Source organism: Leucopleurus acutus (genome assembly GCF_964270905.1).
Source record: "Leucopleurus acutus genome assembly, chromosome: 4".
Classification (NCBI taxonomy): domain Eukaryota; kingdom Metazoa; phylum Chordata; class Mammalia; order Artiodactyla; family Delphinidae; genus Leucopleurus; species Leucopleurus acutus.
Window position 1 is genome coordinate 130,397,049 of NC_139146.1, and position 21,950 is coordinate 130,418,998.

A 21,950-nucleotide genomic window follows, 5' to 3' on the forward strand; every position below is an offset into this window, starting at 1 on the left:
ATTAGAGTAATGAGTCTGCCTTTCTTAAATGATTTGTGTAATGACTCCAAAGGCGATCCCAAAGGAAAAGATGCAAAAATGTTTGAGGATTTTTTGAAATAATCGTATAACCTTCCAGAGTGATTACTTTCAAAGATGATTTTATTTAAAGGTGTTATGTCCCAGAATTTTTTAAATGTGTCTTTATAATCACAAATAGCTAGATTATAAACTACTAAGGACAAAGACAATGTGATATGCTTATATTTTTTCTTAAAGTATTTACATTATACCATACTAATAGCTGCTCAATGAAATAATGTTGATTGTTGGAAATAAGTAAAAAGAGATAAACAGTTTTGGAAGACCTTTTTAAAAGTCCGAGTTCAAATCTATCTTGGTCTAATATTTTCTTGACTTATGTTTGAGCTATTTGCTATGTGCCAATTTCTCTCTATTTTTCAAAACAATGTATTCATTTGTAACAATTAATAAAATTAAAAATAATCTACCATTAAAAAAAAACTAAAACTAGAGCTACCATATGATCCTGCAATCCCACTCCTGGACATATGTCCAGACAAAAACATGATTTGAAAAGATACATGCACCTCTATGTTCATAGCAGCACTATTACAATAGCCAAGACATGGAAACAACCTAAGTGTCCATTGACAGATGAATGGATAAAGAAGATGTGGAACTCAGCCATAAAAAAGAATGAAATCATGTCATTTGCAGCAACATGGATGGACCTAGCGATTATCATACTAAGTGAAAGACAAATATCATACAGAGAAAGACAAATATCATATGATGTCACTTATACATGGAATATGAAAAAATGATACAAATGAACTTATTTACAAAACAAAAATAGACTCACAGATATAGAAAACAAACTTATGGTTATCAAAGGAGAAAGAGGAGAGGGATAAATTAAGAGTTTGGGATTAACAGATACACACTACTATATATAAAATAGATCAACAACAGTGTCCTACTGTATAGCACAGGGAACTATATTCAATATCTAGTAATAACCTACAGTGGAAAAGAACCTGAAAAAGAATAGATATATATGTATAACTGAATCACTTTGCTGTACACCTGAAGCTAATACAACGTTGTAAATCAACTCTACTTCAACAAAAAGTTATTTGTTTGGGGGGAAAAAAGATGGAGACACATGAATAGCGTTTTGAGAGATGAAGTGGGAATAATAAATGACAAAGGAGTTTTTCCTAAGATGGATGCTCCAGGAGTGTAAGGACAAAATAACTCCTCAAGGAAAGCTGCTGGCAGAACCATCTAGCTTTGAAGGCTCTGCCAGCCTCTAAAGGAGGGTTAGAATCGGGCCGGACAGAGTACAGAGGTGGTGTGTGCAGTCCAGACCTGAGAAACCATCCAGAGCAGGAAAGGTGATCAGTCTCTGAGTGCAGAGTTGAAGTGGTGGAACCACAGGACCTGAAGCACTGCGGCTCACCCTCCAGAGTGGAGGGGGCTCTTTCCTTCTGCCTTCCCTTCTGGCGGTTTCTGCCTTCCCTCTCCTCCTTCCCCCTACGACCATCCTTTTCATCTCTCTCCCATCCCATCCCATCCCATCCCATCCCATGCCATCTCGTCCCATCCCGTCCCATCCCATCCCATCCCATCCCATCCCATCCCATCCCATGCCATCTCATCCCATCCCATCCCATGCCATCCCATGCCATCCCATGCCATCTCATCCCATCCCATCCCATCCCATCCCATCCCATGCCATCTCATGCCATCCCATCCCATGCCATCTCATCCCATCCCATCCCGTCCCATGCCGTCCCATGCCATCCCATGCCATCTCATGCCATCCCATCCCATGCCATCCCATCCCATCCCATGCCATCTCATCCTATCCCATCTCCTCCCATCCCATCACATCCCATCCCATCCCATCCCATCCCATCCCATCCCATCCCATCCCATCCCATCCCATCCCATCTCATCTCATCCCATCCCATCCCATCCCATGCCATCTCATCCCATCCCATCCCATCCCATGCCATCCCATGCCATCCCATCCCATCCCATGTCATGCCATCCCATCCCGTGCCATCTCATCCCATCCCATCCCATGCCATCCCATCCCATCTCATCCCATCCCATCCCATCCCATCTCATGCCATCCCATCCCATCTCATGCCATCCCATCCCTCCACTTCTGCTTGGCCCTTCCCCTTCCTCCCTATTTTCTGGCTTTCTCTCCCCCCCACTTCCTCTTTTCTCCCATCACTGTCTCTCACGTAGACTGAGACCTTATCACCAAATATCGCATTTATTGAATAAAAACATTACCTCCGAATGTCTTACACTGAAATTAAATGCATTAAGGCTTTTCTACACTTTTCCGGGGGAAGAAAACTGATGACACAAACTTGCTTTTTTACTTTACTGTGACCCTGGTGCTCTTCTCTTTGGGGTGGTCACCCTACATGGAAAACGTTTTCTCACAGGCTCCACCAGTTTTGCTCTTGAAATCATTGAAATTCCTGTTCCAGATGTTACTTGAAGGGATGACTTCACTTTTCTAATTTTTATTGTATTTTCTATTTTTTCCCGACTGCTGGTCTCTGTCCTTGTGGCAGAGAACATTGACTCCAGCTGGCTGCCCACACCTGCAACTGCACACCCAGATCTTGGTGTTGAGCACACAGTGAGGGGGCTTTTGTGGCACCCACCTCTCTTAAAGGTGCCAGAGCTGGTGCCTGGCTGGGTACCGGGGTCCTGCCTGCTCCAGAGACCCCAGGGAACTAACACTCATGAAATGTGAGCCTTAACTCTCTTTGCTTCTAGGCGATGAACACAGAAACCCAAAGAATCGTTTGCTTGTCCTTAAAGAGAGACTCCATGGCCACTTCGTTCCGATTAGAGGAAGTTCAGAAGTTCACAGAATTTCTGAGTAGAAGAGAAGGTTAGAAAATGTCAGCTGTGCTCCTCAGCAGTCTTCACTAGCAGTTTTCTACAAGCAGATTAAAAAAAAGAGAACTGTTGAGGCTACCCTTTGAATAAGCATTGTGTTCATGTCATTCCGTGTGCATGTGTAGTGTGTCCCGGTGTTGACATTTATGCTACTGGTGTGGTGGCCTGGGGGGGTGATCACCCCCTGGGGGGGTGATCATGAATGATGTAGGTGTTCACAATGTCCTGAACAACATCTGCTTTGTGACAGATGTTTGGAATCAGTAATAAGAAAGGGCACGTGGCTAATCTCTGATAAATTAATCGAGTCGAACATCATCTTTATTTTTTTATTTAGGCAGATAAATGATGCCATTTGCAGCAACATGGATGGACCTAGAGATTATCATACTAAGTGAAGTCAGCCAGACAGAGAAAGACAAATATCATTTGATATCGCTTGTCTGTGGAATCTAAAAAAATGGTACAAATGAACTTATTTACGAAACAGAGACAGACATAGAAAACAAATTAATGGTTACCAAACGGGAGAGGTGGGGAAAGGTGAGGGAAGAGGGATAAATTAGGAATTTGGGAGCAACAGTACGCACTACTATGTGTAAAAATGATAATCAACAAGGACCTCTACTGTATAGCACAGGGAACGCTACTCAGTATTCTATAATAATCTATATGGGAAAAGAATCTGAAAAAGAATAGATATATGTATATGTATAACTGAATCACTTTGCTGTACACCTGAAAATAACATTGTAAATCCACTATACTTCAATTTAAAAATAATTAATTTATAAGTAAATAAATTTAGGGAGATGGATTTATCAGCTTGTACAATGAGTCAAACAGCAGAATCTACCTTTCACCCAGAATTATGGCACCTGAAAATGTTTTCTAGGTCCCCGTTTGATTAATGAATTGAAGAGGGTCTATAATAACAGTCACTGGAGGTTTAGCTGTTTTCGTCTTCCAAAGCAAGACTCTCAAGGTAGAAGAAGGCATCTGTGATCCAGTTGCTTCCCACCTTCCACATCTGCATCCCCATCCTAGCACACACACACTGCTAAGGCCACCTCTGCATGAGTGAGCCGCTCAGCTGTTGCCTTGGAAGTGCAGCTGCACATCCGGGCTTCATCAGAGTGAGTGCCCTTCTTTATAACCTACGGCAGGTTCTGGTTGCTAGAAGAATGTGACTTTTGCCTCAGGAAGAAAACGACTCCACAACTTGCAGTTTAATACAAAGCTTTTATCATACTAGGAAGAGGTGTTTTGCTATCACCCTTTACCCAAACAATAGTCTAGCCACACTTCTAAATTCAGCAATTTACTTTGTTCATATTCTTGAAATTCAGTAGTTATCAAGTGGGAATTTGACCTTTTTATGGCCCCTTTTAACAAGGAAACTATGGTCACTTAGTTCATTAATTCATTAATAAATTCATTAATTTATTGAAATTGAACAATGTCTTTAAGTATTGATATATACCCAGAATGCCTCTGTTTTTGAAGCAGTAGCCCACTGTAGGTTTTCTGTCTTTTGTTGAACCATCTGCAGTCTGCATACTGTTAAATTTACAGATTTTCTATTAAAGTCTACAGCCTATGAAAATAAGGCTTGATTATTTAAAAAAATGTTTTCACAAGAGAATATTGTTCTTTTGTGTCCTTTCTGTGTGTAGAGAGATTCTAGTGATGACTTTTTTTTTTAAATTTTTGTTGGAGTATGGTTGGTTTACAATGTTGTGTTAGTTTCTCCTTTACAGCAAAGTGAATCATGTATCTTCACTCTTTTTTAGATTCTTTTCCCATATAGGCCATTACAGAGTATTGAGTAGAGTTCCCTGTGCTATACAGTAGGTCCTTATCAGCTATCTATTTTATACATAGTAGTGTGTATATGTCAATCGCAGTCTCCCAGTTTATCCCTCCCCTGTTTCCCCCCTGGTAAATATGGTTAGCACGGATTAAATCTCATAAGGTTCCGAGCATGCTGTTGGGTGTTTTAACCTGAATATAACAGTTGAGTCCAGGCTCTGAGACCAACCTGCTTGGATTCAAATCCTAGAATACTATTTTCAGCGAGGTTTGACTTCCTAGTTTTTACTTGGAGTAAGTAAGTCACTTTATCTAGTCAAGAACTAGAGCCTGTTCCTTTGTCAAGGACGTATATAAGCTTCCTTACCAAAGCCAAGAATCAAAACATTTGGTTCACTAGGTCTTCACATGTCCAGGGAATAATCAGGCCAGGCTCTGTTCCCCTGCTAGAGCGGCTGCTGTCAGTAGGCATGCAGTGCCAGTAGTATTCACCTGTTTGCCCGTGCAAAAGGCTCCCACTCGTGGTATAGATAATAGACAGTGAGCCATTTTTCTGGTAAACATTCTGCACTTGGCTGGGTTCCTTACTTTATTCTAGTATGCGGTATTTAGTCACACATCTCAGAAACAGGTGTGTCCCCCATGACACAGTGGGTAGTGTCATGAAAAGTTGCTTAGAAATCACTTTTTGTAATTTATTTTTATATTTTATTGACATAGAGTTGAGTTACAATGTTGTATTAATTCCTGCTGCACAGCAAAGTGACTCAGTTATACATGTATACATTCTTTTTTATATCCTTTTCCATTATGGTTTATCCCAAGAGATTGGTTATAGTTCCCTCTGCTATTTAGTAGGACTTTTTAAAATGAATTATATTGTAACCGGCCTGTGGAAATTCACAGTGCAGTGAATACGAAGATTAAACCTTTGGTCAAGCCAAAACATTTTTGTCATGCGATTTATCACAGATACCCCCAATTTAACTTGCTCTAAAGTCTGAACTTTTGCAGTGGGTTATGGCTGCATGTTTCTTTCCTCTACCAAAAACATGTGTCCCGTACCCAAAAGAAACTGTGCTGACTCTATGAGTATTTTAAAAGGTAAGGTACAAAGGACTGTTTTATCAAAAACTCTAGATAAAATGTATGGTAAAGATTAAACATCTCTAGATTTCTAGGACCATCCGTGGTAAATTATGGTTGTTGTATAACCAGGCTGCTTCTAGATTTTTCAATTGTCACATATTCTTTTGGTCTGTGTAACATCCATTAAAGTCAGCAGAAATTGTGATGCTTAAGTCGAGGGCAGTTCTATGAAACATCTCCCTTCTGGAACATCAATTAAGGTAACAAACAAAACACTGAACTAGCTTTTAACTATTACTAGACTTGGCGATGTAAAATTAATAGAGAATACATGAATGTTATGGAGATCACTGGGTACCACTCCCTCTGGCTCATCTGTCCAGTAAAGCAAACCACAAACAACATTCTGCAGTGATTCTTAAGCAGCTGAGTTCTGCCCTGCCTGTTAATAAATGATGTAAGTACTATAAAAATGAACAGACATCTAAACTGCAACTAGAAAAATGGTCCTCCTACAGATATATATTGTTTGTCCGTTCAGGAAAAATCTAGTAAGACTATGAAAAAAAATAAAAGCCATAAACTGGCATAATTTGAATGCTCAAATTGAGGTCATTTTTATTCTAATTAAGATTTGAAAAAAAGACTGTTTCTGCATGCTGTTTCTAGGAAAATAACAAGCTTCAGACAGGGACCATCTGTTACACTGACCATGTAACAAGATGTTAGATTTATTCATACATAAAAATGTAGCTGCAGTATCATATGTAAGGTCTGGTCCTGCAGATCTGCTGTGATCATCTGTGTGCACCACACCACTCAAATTATTTAATTCTCTGTTGTAAGATTGACACTATCGCTGCACGCATTCCAGCCTTGTATAACACACACACACACACACACACACACACACACACACACACACACACACACACATACACACCTGGGGCAATTGATGGAAGTAATAACATGTTAGCAAACAGGTTTATTAAGAGGCTTCTTCTTGAGATTCCAGAGATTTCAAGGAGTTCAGCCCTGAATGAGCACTAATTTTCTTTGTTTGTATCTATATTTGAAGAGCAAAGTCTGTGAAATTTGTTGGATTTCCCTGTTCTCTGTAGCTATCAGGTATTTATTTAGCACTCATGTAATTTTGGACCTATGCACTGTACAAGAATCAGTCATAGAAAGATATGCGCCTTAGTATCCAGAAGAAGGACACAGACTTTCCAGGTGATGAGAGTTGCCTGTTATTTGATTAAACAATATGATAGCCTTTGGATTCAAGGGATAAAGTGAAATATTTCAAAGGTTTATTTTTCTAGTTCCTTACTAAGTAAAGTGATGTCTTACACACCTAAACGGTGTTTGGGTGACAGGTACAGTTTGGTGCAGTATTGCTAAAGGAGCTTAAGTTTTTAAATGTCACTGTGCCTTCCCTAGGCTCCCATAGGTAGAAGGGTTAAGAACCTCTTGTGCTTTGGCATTTATGAAATCAGCCAGTGTGAAAGGATTTCATCTATTAAATGTGAGTTCTTGGAAAGAGAAAGGAGTGATAAAGGTAGTTCTATTTTCCCTTCCCCCTTAGGATACCAGAACTACAGAAGACAGGCGTTTAAGGAGCTGTTTCTGACTGATTTTTAAAACTATGGTTTATTAAAGAATTTTCACTCTTCCTGCTTTCAAAAAGCATTTAGTACAGCTTGCAATAAAAACACTGACACAGTAAGACTAAAAATGCAGCAAAACACAAAAAAGGCAAAAGACAAGTAGTAAAAACAGAGGAGGAAGAAGATAATTTATATATTCTAAAAGAAGAATGAATGAATGAAAAGCCTAAACCCAAAGAGAAGTTACATAATTAAACACAAATCTTAGTTTCTAATCTCTATCGAAGTATAGCAGGTAGGATTATGGGTTGCAAAGATTCGTTTTTTACTGAGGTATAGTTGATTACAATGTTATATAAGTTTCAGGCATACAGCACAGTGATTCACAATTTTTAAAGGTTATACTCCATTTATAATTATTATAAAATATTGGCTATATTCCCTGTTGTACAATATATTCTTGTGTCTTACCAATTTTATACATAGTAGTTTGTTCCTATTACTCCCCTACTCCTATCTTGCCCTTCCCCCCTTCCCGCTCCCCACTGGTAACCACCAGTTTGTTCCCTATGTCTGTGAGTCTGTTTCTTTTTTGTTATATTCACTAGTTTGTTTTATTTTTTAGATTCCACATATAAGTGATATCATATAGTATTTTGTCTTTCTCTGTCTGATGTATTTCACTAAGCATAATACCCTCCAAGTCCATCCATGTTGTTGCAAATGTCAAAACTTCATTCTTTTTTATGGCTGAGTAGTATTCCATTGTGTGTGTGTGTGTGTGTGTGTATCACATCTTCTTTATCCATTCATCTGTTGATGAACACTTAGGTTGCTTCCATATCTTGACTGTTGTAAATAGTGCTTCTGTGAGCATTGGGGTTCATGTATCTTTTCAAATTAGTGTTTTAATTTTCTTCAGATATATACCCTGAAGTGGAATTGCCAGGTCATATGGTAGTTCTAGTTTTAGTTTTTTTGAGAAACCTCCATACTTTTTTCCACAGTGGTTGCACCAATTTACATTACCACCAACAGTGTACCAGGGTTCCCATTTCTCCACATCCTCTCCAACATTTGTTATTTGTGGTCTTTTTGATGATAGCCATTCTGACAGCTGTGAGGTGATAGCTCATTGTGGTTTTAATTTGCATTTCTCTGATGATTAACAACATTGAGCATCTTTTCATGTACCTTATAGCCATGATGGCCTGATGGCCTCCTTTGGAAAAATGTCTATTCAGGTCTTCTGCCCATTTTTTAATTGGGTTGTTTGGTTTTTTGATATTGAGTTATATGAGCTGTTTATATATTTTGGACATTAACCCTTTATTTGTCATATAATTTGGAAATATTTTTTGTTTTTTGATTTTAAAATTTTTAATTGCAATAAAATACTTATAGCATACAATTTATCATCTTAACCATTTTTAACTGTATAGTTCAATAATGTTAAATACATGCACATTGTTATGTAAATAAGTGCCCATTCCCTCCTACTCCCAACCCCTGGTAACAACCATTCTACTTCCTGTCTTTATGAATTTGACGACTCTAGGTATCTCAGATAAATGGACTCATACAGTATTTGTCTTTCTGTGACTGCCTTATTTCACTTTGCATAACGTCATCAAGGTTCATCCAGGTTGTAGCATATGTTAGAATATCCTTCCTTTTTAAGGCTAAATAATATTCCATTGTATGTATATGCCACACTTTATCATTCATCTATCAGTGAACATTGGATTGCTTCCACCTTCTGGATATTTTTAATAGTGCTGTGATGAACATGAGTGTATAAATATCTCTTCAAGAGCCTGCTTTCAGTTCTTGCAGAGATTCTTTAAGTTGAAGTTAGCTTGCATTCTCCTTGTAGACGGCCACAGCATGAGGTGTCCCTGTAGGTGTTCAGGCTAATGCTTAGAGCTCCTGAGTCCTATGGTACCCATAACCTGGAATGTGTTGTGGTTTGGGCTTATCAAATGTCTATTTCTATCAGAGTAGAACATGAATATGATTCCAGGAATGTATTTAGTTTGGGGCAATAATTTCCTAAATCAGCTACCTCCAATATGGACCTAGAGAAAACTGAACAGCTAAGACTTTCAAATACATTTTTAGTAGTGTTTTGGTAAGCCAGTACTTGAAAACTGAAACAGGAGTGTTCCTTCTGACAGCCATTGGCCAATAGGTTCAGTGGACTATTCTCATAATGTGAAGTAGGGCAACACTGTTAACATATAATAATGGCAAGAGTGCATGGGTCCTGTAGATACACAAGTTGTTCAGATCGTTTAGCTACTAAGTCAAAAGCAGGCAACTAGCATACAAATCATTTAAATTGTGAATGCCCTTCCCACTCTGATTGTAATGAGCCTTTTTCTAATTCTCACTCTTATTATGAGAATAAATTCCAACCCTGAATTCTCTCAAAAACCAGGAAAAAAAGTATTTTCTAATTCTTTGATTATTCACCTTTATTCCAGGTGAATCAGGTTTAGAGACATTAGATTCTTTTAATTTAATATTTTAAAACTATTTCCAAATGATCATATGATTGCAGTTTAGTGTAACACGTCCTAAGAGAGGACCAGCTGAAGTTGTAGCTGTGAATAAAATTGGTTTGCTAGCTTAAGAAAATGACAAAACTATTGAAATGTTTCTTTCATTCTTTCTTCTTTTTTGAAGAGTGTCTTTGAAAATATTTTAGAACTGTCGTTTTCATGGATTTTAACCCAAGGTCTTTGGAATTGGAACTGGATCTCTATGACCATTTTGGTTGTTGTGTTTATTTATTTAAAAGTGGAGTTTATGCTGTCCCTGCAAATGAGATGATATTTATAAATCGATGACATGTGCACAGAAGTAGAGACTGATGACTGTCAGTTTTTCAGGTCTGATGTTTGCTTTAATACAGGGATATTTCCTATCTCAAAAATCTACTAGGGCTTCCCTGGTGGCGCAGTGGTTGAGAGTCCGCCTGCCGATGCAGGGGACACAGGTTCATGCCCTGGTCCGGGAAGATCCCACATGCCGCGGAGTGGCTGGGCCCGTGAGCCATGGCCACTGAGCCTGCGTGTCCGGAGCCTGTGCTCTGCAACAGGAGAGGCCACAACAGTGAGAGGCCCACGTACCGCAAAAAAAAAAAAAAAAATCCTACTGCCTTTATATTAGCCCACTGTTAAGAGTGAATTTTGCGTTTACTTTTACTTTCTAGAAACATTATACAAATTTCATCTCTTTCCCAAGGTAATCTTGGGAATACCAAGGTATTTTTACATTTTTTTTTACTCAAAATGAAGTAAGATTATTAAATGAATAAAAGCATGTCGCGAAGAAGAGTATTTCTGTGAAGTAATGTTGCAGAATTAATCCCAGTATCATGCCAAAAAGATTGTCCTTATTTCAGCTTCTTTGGATGTGCATTCCTGTGCATTTAGTCTAATTGTGCAAAAAATGATGTGAAGTAAAATGTGTTTCTAAGATGGCCTATTTTCTTGAAATTTTAAGCTATATTGAGGACACAGTACTCTTCATTTAGAGAACTCAATTTCATGCAGTCGAAGCAGCAATGGAATTTGAAAACCACAACATCTTACTGCATAATGGTGAGCAAAAAATAAACAAATGAGTGAATGTAATAGCAAAACATCTGAGGTTCCAAATATCTCTTTATAGCTGTAAAGAGATACTCTGGAGGAAAGAGCTATAAATGATTGAGCCCGCAGCATGGAGAGAGGAAAAGGCATGAGTTTTGAAGTAAAAAACCTGGGTTTAGATCCATGGCTACATCATATACCTAAATTATTTTCTTGTCATGAACATGAGAATGATTCTGCACAAGGCATTATGAGAACTAGCAAGAGGAAATGTAAATTTGGGCATGGTAGGCACTCCGTAAGTAATAGCTCTGAAAACCATAGAGGTTCTCAAGAAAGAGTTAAAGAGATGCTGTTCCTACTGAAGTGAAAAAAACGTGCTTTTTATTTTTAGGTGTGTTGTTACACATTAACCTTATAATCTGTTTTCAAGTGGAACCTGAGGTCTCTCTTTAGTAACCTTTCATCTGTGTGTGGATGTTTTGCTAACACATCTGATAACAGAAACACTTTGACACAGAGGCATTTCATTCTCATGTTCTACTCTGGGCAAGTCAAGCCTGCCTTCCTGAAAATCTGAGTCCTGTCCAGTTTCTCTCCTGATTTATTTACCATCCTGCATATAGAAATAACAGCAAGAACACAGTCTTATTTTCCTGAAAAGTCATTTTAAGAATTTGATTAGGGACTTCCCTGGTGGCGCAGTGGTTAAGAATCCGCCTGCCAACACAGGGGACACTGGTTTGATCCCTGGTCCGGGAAGATCCCACACGCTGCGGAGCGGCTAAGCTCATGTGCCAAAACTACTGAGCCTGCGCTCTAGAGCCCACGAGCCACAACTACTGAGTCCGTGTGCCACAACTACTGAAGCCCGTGTGCCTAGAGCCAGTGCTCCTCAACAAACAGAAGCCACCACAATGAGAAGCTCGGGCACTGCAACTAAGAGTAGCCCCTGCTCACCGCAACTAGAGAAAGCCAGTGCTCAGCAGTGAAGACCCATCGCTGCTAATTAATTAATTAATTAAAATGCACTGCCTTTCCTCCAAAGGTTTCAGTGTGCCTGACAGCAATTTATTAAGACACAATCGGGCTTCCCTGGTGGCGCGGTGGTTGAGAGTCCGCCTGCCGATGGCGCGGGTTCGTGTCCCGGTCCGGGAAGATCCCACATGCCGCGGAGCGGCTGGGCCCGTGAGCCATGGCCGCTGAGCCTGTGCGTCCGGAGCCTGTTGCTCCGCAACGGGAGAGGCCACAACAGTGAGAGGCCCGCGTACCGCAAGAAAAAAAAAAAAACTACCCACAATCATGAGTAGGTTCTAAGAAATTATTTAAAAAACAAACAAAAAGAAGAATTTGATTATTTCTTGGTTTGTTTTAACCAAAATGATCATTGGTCTCCAAGAAGCATTTTATTCTCCCCATGATATCAGCAACAACAACAAATGCTAACATTTGTACCATGCTTTATAATTTGAGAACTTCCATACAGCTGGTCCCTACATCTCTGCAAAGTAGGAATTCGTGTTAATTCCCCGCTTCACACATGATAAGCCTGGATCTCAGAAGTGACACGATGCCAGGCTCCCAAAGCCAGCACGCTGAGGGGCCAGTGGGCCGTGCATCTCTACGCCCTGCTGTGGCAAAGCCAAGGATGCCTGTTCTGCCTCCAGCACAAGGGAGAGGAAGGGGTCAAATGCTTAGGAGCGCACTTCCTAAACCGCACAGCTTCAAATGCGTGTTGTGTTATATTCCACGGGGGTCCAGATTTGCAAGCCACTTCACCAATTTTACAATCTAAATCTCTCCCTTGTTTTTTTATTTTAAAAAAATTTTTTAACATCTTTATTGGAGTACGATTGCTTTACAATGGTGTGTTAGTTTCTGCTTTATAACAAAGTGAATCAGCTATACATATACATACCTCCCCATATCTCTTCCCTCTTGCGTCTCCCTCCCTCCCACCCTCCCTATCCCACCCCTCTAGGTGGTCACAAAGCACTGAGCCGATCTCCCTGTGCTATGCGGCTGCTTCCCACTAGCTATTGGTTTTACATTTGGTAGTATGAGAAGCTTCTTGAGAACTTCACAAATACCGTATCTATTTCATTAGCCATTTGATCTTACTTTCTGTAAGTTTTCAGTATTCCCTTTCTCTAATCATCATCCTCAGTTGCACATCTGTGTGTCTGCAGTTCATTTTGTTGTTTTCACTTGTCCTCTTTCCTTTAGGCTTTCCTTCTCTCTCATTCGTTCATGAAACACTTTTGAGCAAATATTGACACATGGCACTTGCCTATCAGACTCTATTTGACGTTCACAGAGGTCAGTCAGACGTGGATCCTGCCTTTAAGATGCTTATAGTTGGCAATCAGAATGGTGGTAGTGAACTGAGCCTTTTTCCCCCTCTGAACACATAGAAATTTTGCATTAAAAAAAATCTTAATTATATAACCAAGTTCAAAAGAAAAGGAAAAAAAACAGGTCTAAGAACAGGAAATTCACAGCTAGAGTGGTTTAACTTGGAGTTAAAGCTACACGTGGCCCACAGACTATTGGCTGTAGAAAGATGCCTTAGGGACGTGCATTAGAGCACAGACAGGAACAGGACGCAAGAATGTAGACTCCAGCAAGACCAGGGCATGAAACGGAGCCCCCTGCCAAAAGCCAGGCTCTGCAAAGATTTCACTGTCTACTAACAAGGACAGTAAAACCCAGCAAGCCAGCCAGCCCAGGGACATAGCAAGGAAGCTGAAAGAAATAAGAAATACAAGCCTGCACCACATCAAGTGTGGAGTCTAAAATTTAAACAACGCAGTCTCGCAAAAAGCATTTAAGCTGAGAAATTAGCATCAAAACTGGCAGATCCAGTGAAATGCTTGTACCCTGATAGTTATAAGTGCTGAAACTTCCTGTAGAGTCCCTTCCACAAGACAGCGCCCCTGGGATTCACCTAGAAAACAATATATACCAAAATAATGCATGTTAGATAGGCATATGAGCATCCCCCCAAGAAACGAATTTAAAACATTTGAAAGAAACTATAAAATAAACATGTTAAAAGTATTTAGAGATAGAATAGGTAAGGTATAATTTAGAGGAAGGGGATGTAGTAACCATAAAGTAAGAAGTCTGTCATGGAAAATAACAGAAGTGTTTTAGAAAGAACCAAATAGAGCATTTCTAGGCACCCAGGCACTAAAAACATCCAAATGAAAACACTGGAGGCATTAAACAGATTAGCCCACAGAAAAGGGAAAAAAATGATTAGAAAATAGATCTGAGAAAACTCTCTAGAATGCAGTACAGACAGCTAAAAAGAAAATATAAAAGGGAGGTAAATGTGGAAGACAGTGAGATGGTCCAACACACTGCTAACAGGTGTTCAAAAAGGAAAAATAGCAGGAATGGGGTGGGGATGATGTTTGAAGAAACAATATCTAAGACCATTTCAGAACTTAAGAAATACCTGCATCTTCAAGTCAGATAAGGACATTGAGTCCTGAGCAAGAGAAATAAAAATCAGTCTGCACCTCCGTCCTTCATATTGAAACTGCAGACATCAAAAATAAACAGAGGGGCTTCCCTGGTGGTGCAGTGGTTGAGAGTCCGCCTGCCGATGCAGGGGACACGGGTTCGTGCCCTGGTCTGGGAAGATCCTACATGCCGCAGAGCGGCTGGGCCCATGAGCCACGGCCGATGAGCCTGCGTGTCTGGAGCCTGTGCTCCACAACGGGAGAGGCCACAACAGTGAGAGGCCTGCATACTGCCAAAAATAAATTAATTAATTAATTTTAAAAATTTAAAAATATAAACAGAGGAAAAATTTTTTAAGCTACCAAATAGAAGATGCAAATTCCCTACCTGTAAAAGAATGACAATTAGACTAACAAGAAATTTTCCAAAAGCAGTAGTGAAGGACCAGGTGTAATGGAATATTATCTTCAAAGTACTGAGGGAAATTACCTGTCACACTAGAAATCTATAACGTGTTAAAACTATCATTCAAGAATAAAGGTGAAATAAAGACATTTTCAAACATATCAAGACTGAAAGATTTGAACATTCAGCAACTGACCGCTGCTGAAAGAATTACAAATATATATATGAGTGTGTACCCCGATAGCTTAAATCCAGGCTTCTCGTATGTAAAACTGGGAATTAACACAAATTCCTACTTTGCAGAGATGTAGGGACCAGCTCTATGGAAGTTCTTAAATTGTAAAGCACTGTACAAATGTTAGCTTTTGTTGTTGTTGCTGGTATCATGGGGAGAATAAAATGCTTCTTGGAGACCGATGATCATTTGGGCTAAAACAAACCAAGAACCCAGTTGAACCCAGTAGTACGGAGTGGAGTGCAAAAAGCAATGGTGATGAGAGAAATATGTTTGTAACTCTAAACAGACATGGGGTGTGGATGTGAGAGAGAGACAGACTGATTTCAAGGGTGATCTGAAAACAAGTTGAAATTTAAATACTAAAGAGGAATAAGATGCAGGATGGGAAGCAGTGGACCAAAGATAAAGTACTCGACATTTTTTCAGTTTCTCATGGAAAAGCATTTTTTTTTTTTTTTTTTTTTTTTTTTTTTTTTGCGGTACGCGGGCCTCTCACCGTTGTGGCCTCTCCCGTTGCGGAGCACAGGCTACAGACGCGCAGGCTCAGCGGCCATGGCTCACGGGCCCAGCCGCTCCGCGGCATGTGGGATCTTCCCGGACCAGGGCACGAACCTGTGTCCCCTGCATCGGCAGGCGGACTCTCAACCACTGCGCCACCAGGGAAGCCCATTGATAATTATCTTAAGAGTAAAAATAGAATGTGTATCTTCTAAATCCCAATAGATGAGCAAAGAGGTTTTTTTTTTAATTTTGTAAGCTGGATCCATGTAATAAAAGGAAGGAAAGTAGAACGAAAGGAGGGGAGAAAGTTAGAATGGTGGAAAAAATATCCAAGTATTAGTAATCATGATAAATGAAAACAGATTAAACTGAGCTAGTATAACACAAAGACTCTCAGATTCTTTTAATCCAGCTTTTTGCTGTTTAAAAGATACATGTGTGATATATAATTATGTGGGAACTTTGTAAACAAGGGATTTTTTAAAAGGGCATTCCGGCAAATTCTAAAGAGACAGCAAAAGAAGGAGACAAGAAGGAAGAAAGGGAGGGAGGGAGGGAGGGAGGGAGGGACTAAGGAAAGGTCATCAGACAAAATTTTTAAGGCAAAAAAATATTGTGAATAAAGATGGTATTAGTGATAGGAGGGCAAAAAAGCTTTAAATAAAATGGATAAAGATATGAAGAGACAAATCATCAAAGAAGAAACCCAAATGGTCAGAAAACATTTGAAGAAATGTTTCAGCCTGCTGGTGATAATGGCAATGTAAATAAAAGCAACAGTGGGATAACCCTTTCAACCCCCATCAGATGGCGGGGGGAAAAAAAAAATTCAAATCGGTTAATGACAAGTATTCATGGCATGTGGAATAAAAGGACGTATCGTCTCTTACTGGTTGGAATGAAAGCAGCAGATGTGCACACATCTATGACTCAGCAGTTCTATTTTCGTCCTGTATTTTAGAGCAGTGCCCAAGGATGTCCCTTGGGCATCATCTGTAATACTCGTAAAGTGGAAACAAACCCAAGTGTCCGTCCGGAGTGGAATGGATTAGTAAACTGTGATGTATTCAAACCGATGAAACTCACAGCAGGGAAAATGTCCTTGCTTAGAGTTACCTGTATGAAAATGGATACGTCGTAGAATCACAACGTTGAATAAAAATAAGTTGCAGAAGGATATGCATGTCTATTTTCAAATTTACATAAAACCAAGCAGTACTGTGTGCTGTTTTTATGAATACATACGTGTGTGTAAAGTATACACATCTGAGAGGAAATAATAATCTCCCAAAGTGAGTGGTTCACTTCTTCAATGAGGAAGATGAATGGGGACAGGGAGGGAGACAGAGCGGGCCTCAACCCGGCCGTGTTTATTTTATAAAGATCTAAAGCTAATATGGCAAAAATATTAGCATTTATTCTTAATTCTGCATGGTAGGTCCATAGGCTCCTGCTATTTTTCTGTGTGTGTGTGTTTGTGTGTGTATGTGTGTGTGTTTTAAAAATATTTCCTTAATTAAACATAGCTCCCGGAAAGACACATACCGTGTGATATCACTTATATGTGGAATCTAAAATACAACACAAATGAACATATCTACAAAACAGAAACAGACTCACAGACGTAGAGAACAGACTTGTGGTTGCCAAGCGGGAGAGGGGTGGAGATGGATAGACTGGGAGTTTGGGGTTAGTAGATGCAAACTATTATATATAGGATGGATAAACAACAAGGTCCTACTGTATAGCACAGGGAACTATATTCAATATCCTGTGATAAACCATAATGGAAAAGAATATAAAAAAGAATTTATATGTATAACTGAATCACTTTGCTGTACATCAGAAATTAACAACATTGTAAATCAACTCTACTTCAATAAAAAAATAAATTTAAAAAATGATAACAATATCTCTTAGCCTGTTGTGGGAAGGGAGAGACATATAGCAATAATACCAAGCAAAATGCTATGTGTTCCATTATGGGTTTTTTACAAATGTCTTTCAGACTTGGGATAAAAGAGATTTTTGCCATTTGAACCCAAGAGTGCATCCGGAAGAGGTATCGCAGGGTTGCTTTGCTACAGACACCCACCTGGTTCGGTCACTCATAGAAATAGATCAGCCATCGTGACCTCCTTTTCTGTGTCTATAATAGCCTTTGTCAAGTCCTTTCCCATTTCTCACTAGTAAACTCTTTTTTACTAATTTCATTCTGGTCATCATAACAGAGTACTTATCCAGGGCCTCCCAAAAGAATTATTACTTTGAGGAGAAACATCTGAACAACTAAATGATGCCTTACTTCCTTCTCACGGAAAGAGAAAATAATGAGTTCTGTCGTAAAAAGCATGAGGATTTTTATGGAAACACTTGGATTTGGCGGAGAAAGTAGCTTGGTTGGCTGTTTAAATGGACACGTGTATGTATCACACAAACTCCCATATCACTTTCTTCCCGTACTGGAGAGATTCCATTTGAGGAATCTTTTAAAATGTTGTCTGATTTCCCTTTTGAAATGTGCTGCTGCAAAGAGTTAACGGACACGTTTCACGACCTCTGTAAAGGGGTCCGTGTAGAAATAAGACTGTTCATCACTGTCCTGCATCCACAGCATCTAACACAGCCCTTCCAAATAGTAAGTGCTTGGGATCACTGGCCAAAGAGGAACAGGCATCTCCAGGCTTCCCCCCACATCACAGCAGCTTCTCTGCTTGGTGGACAATCTCACGATCACACACGCCACCATCACTTGTTGTCACTCTTGACGTAAAATGAAATCACGGCGCGCTTTGAGAAAGGTTGGTTTCGGTGCTTCTGACACATTCTCCCAATGGACGAGTCAACAGCCTGACAGGGTTGGTCTGTAAGCCATTTACCAGTCACCGTGCAAGGCAGCTGACTTGCCTTGCAAGTACACCTCTGCTCCATGTTGAAGCCAAAAGCAAATGAGAGATCTGACCCAGATCTCTCATCAGGCTGTCTTGGGCCGCCAATCTGGGTCTGATCGTGGACACTGCCTTCTCAGACATCTTTGCTTTGCCTTTGCAGAGAGAAGATGCACCAGTCTGCCATGTACGAGCTTTGCCAGGGGATGCACCAGATCAGCCTTCAGTTTGTCCGGCTGCAGCTCACCTTTGAGGAATACACCGTCATGAAAGTGTTGCTGCTGCTGAGCACAAGTAAACTGACACCCACCTGGCCCTTCTCCTACATTGTCACATCATCTCCCCTTTAGGAGAGTTGCCTATTTATAGGGTCAGGGAGTCAATATGCAAAAAAAATAGGAGGAGGTGGGCGGAGGGCTTTGGTGTCAGATGAACTAAGTTACTTGCAGAGTATGAAGCTTCGGGTAGAGCATCTGCCTTGATTCCTTCATCCATCTGATTTGTTAAGTGTCTGTTATGTGTATGGTGGGACTGGGCAATTCAGGAACGACTGGGATGACTGAGGCACAGTCTCCACCCTCAGGGAGTTTTACCGTAAGATAAATTCCAAGGTAGTTTTAATACATTGTGGAAAGGGATTATCTACCGTGATAGAGATAAAGAGGGGGCTCTTCTCTGGGGGCTCAGAGAAGAGAAGCGCATGCTCAGTTCTGGGTATCAGGGAGGGATTCGTGGTGAAGCTGCAACTCAGAGAGCTTTGCCAGGATGAGGGGTTGAATCTGAGGCAGGAGCTGGCCTTCCTGCTGGGGAACACAGCACGAGCGAGCGTGGCAGGGTGGGAAGCAGACCCATGCAATAGCACTTAGTTCTCGGGAATTGTTTTGCCTGTTAATGTTTTAAATTTTTTATCTCATTTCTGTATCCACTAAATTTTTCAAGGCACGTCAGGTGGTATTGGATTGGGGAGAAGTGGGGAATTAGGTTGGGATGCAGATTGGGCCGGAAGATTCCCACCTGTTGAAGACAACTGGTGTCTATTAGGCGAGCAGGGGAGTGTGGTACCAAAGGCTCTGAGCAGTAGGGTGACATGACCAAAGGGATCCTTCATGGCTTTATGAACATGTATCTGACAGTAAACTGGATGAGAGGGGATGGGACAGGGAGGGAGAGAGGCCAAGCCAGACAGAGAATTGAGCCAGACTAGAAGCCTAGAGACCTGCTGTGAGGCTGTTGAAATAACAGCCTGGAAAATAATGGTGGATGCTATGATGACAGCACCAAACGCGTTCAGGACACACTGCAGAGTTGACCTTGGCAACTGACAAGAAGGGGAAATAAAAATAGTCTGGGTCGGAAGTGACCTAGGTTTTGAGTGCAGCGAAGTGACTCAGATGGCAGTGATACCATGAAGAGAAATGCGTTCACGTCAGGACTTGGAGCAGATTTTGTGGAGCGTAAAATGACTTCTCTTTGGGATGGGCTAATTGTCAGAGGTAGCCTCTCATAGAGAGGCTGAAAGAGGGGGAAACTGGGGGACTGGAGCTCAGAAGACAGGTTTGGGTATCAAGATATAAACTACAGGGATATATAATTATCCCTGTAGAAAATGAAAGTCCAATGGCGAGTGGGGTGCTGAGACACAGAAAGAAGAGGAAAGAGCCGTTGAGCTACTGGAAAGGAGGATTGCAGCGGCTGAGGGACAGGGACAGAACTGTCAGGGAGGTCGGGGAACTGGGAAGGTGCCAAGAGTTCAAGGTTTCCCAAGCGGCATGACTAATGGCATCACTTCCAGGGAAAGCTGAGAAGGCTGACAGAAGCCTAGTGGGGTTGACCATTGGGCATCAGGCAGGTGCCAGACAGCCAGGGACTTGCAGATGGATGGGAAGCCTTTTTAGGCGCCCGGAACCAAGCATGAGAGGAGAGAAGTCGATGGCAGACGGTGCCAGAAGAGACGAGGGAGGGCAGGATTAGCCTTGGCAAGGATGCTGAGCGCTTCTTCCCCAGACAAGGGCACAGGCCTTTTCAAACAGAGGGGAAGGAATTTGAGGAAGCTCCCATCAGATGAGGGTGAGACCGGGAATGACGGCAAGAGACAGGATGGAGAGGAAATTCCAGAGCCAAGCGCTGTGGGCCACTGAGAAAACGGAGAAATGTCCTGAATGCCGAGGACGCCGGGGTGAGTGGCGAGGACTTCAGAGGAGGAGAGTTTGTTGAGCGACCACCTGGAAGCTGAAAAGAGCATCCAGGATGCCGCCAGCCCTCCCCTTGGTCCGGGAATCGGCAGCTTGGGAGAAGGGGCGGTTTTCAGTAGTCACGTGCAAGGAAGTGGCATCAGCAGCCAAGCACTGAGGATGGAATGGATAAGAAGAGGTGCTGTTTCCAGCAAGGGAGGATTGGGTCTGGGGAAGACTGGAGCCTGAGACGGGTAGAACAGGGAGCAGGGAGGCAGTGGCAGATGCCAAGCACTGAGGATGGAATGGATAAGAAGAGGTGCTGTTTCCAACAGGGAGGATTGGGTCTGGGGAAGACTGGAGCCTGAGACGGGTAGAACAGGGAGCAGGGAGGCAGTGGCAGATGCGGATCCGTACCTGCTCCACCTCCGGTTAACACCTCTCAGGTTCCAGAGTTTTTATCTGTGATCTGATTTAATGCTGCAAGATGGGTAGCCCTCCGTTCTAAAGTGGACAGGATGGAGGCATGCAGGTGTGACTTGTGCAGCCTCCTTGGGGAGTTAGGACTCAAACCCAGGGCCTTGGCCTTCATTCGCAGCGATTCCCGCTCTGCCCCAAGCAGGAAGTGGAAAGCAGGCCGTGACAGGTGAGGGCAGCAGGGAGACTGGAGGGAGAGCAGACTGTGGGAGGGAGGTGGGGTCAGCACTTCCCAGCTGTGTTTCACTTGGCCGGCAAGGCTTTTCAGGTTGCTTTTGGCCTTTTGTCTGGTTTGATTTTCACTGACCAGTTGTGCAGGGCAGCCCATGCTGTCCCCAGTTTACCGCGGGCCCCACCGGTCCCTCCATTCCTCCCTGTACACTCAGCCCACAGCCAGGAGCTTGTGTTTGCAGCCCCTCATCCGCAGGGTCAGTGGAACCAGGCTTAGCTCCCTGCTCCAGTGTTCCTCAAGGTTTCTGAGGTTCCCAGTTTATTCTTTCTGGAATGTAACCTTGGAAATGTACTCTTAGTTCCCCAACCAGGGATTGAACCCACGCCCTTAGCAATGCAAGTACGGAGTCCTAACCACTGGACTGCCAGGGAATTCCCTGGAAATGTACTCTTGAAATTCAGAGACAGTGATTTTATTCCCCTTTCCAAGCTATGTCACTAATCATTACTCTTAGAAAAATGTAAAAAAAATATATATATATATATATATCAGATGGGTGATATAATTTAATTTTTTTCTA

The 21,950-nt window shown here is 41.4% G+C and overlaps 1 protein-coding gene across 4 annotated transcripts in view; it reads left to right on the forward strand.

Moving 5' to 3' along the window:
* Positions 1-21,950, forward strand: part of NR3C2 (nuclear receptor subfamily 3 group C member 2) — a 378,103-nt gene that overhangs the window by 320,452 nt on the left and 35,701 nt on the right. For 3 of the 4 annotated variants that reach the window (XM_082838759.1, XM_082838760.1, XM_082838758.1), the window contains exon 7: positions 18,714-18,844. In XM_082838759.1, coding sequence (XP_082694885.1) covers positions 18,714-18,844 — 131 coding nt within the window. Of the gene's footprint in view, positions 1-18,713; positions 19,199-21,950 lie in introns of those variants that run through there. The other variant, XM_082838761.1, reaches the window with a different exon arrangement.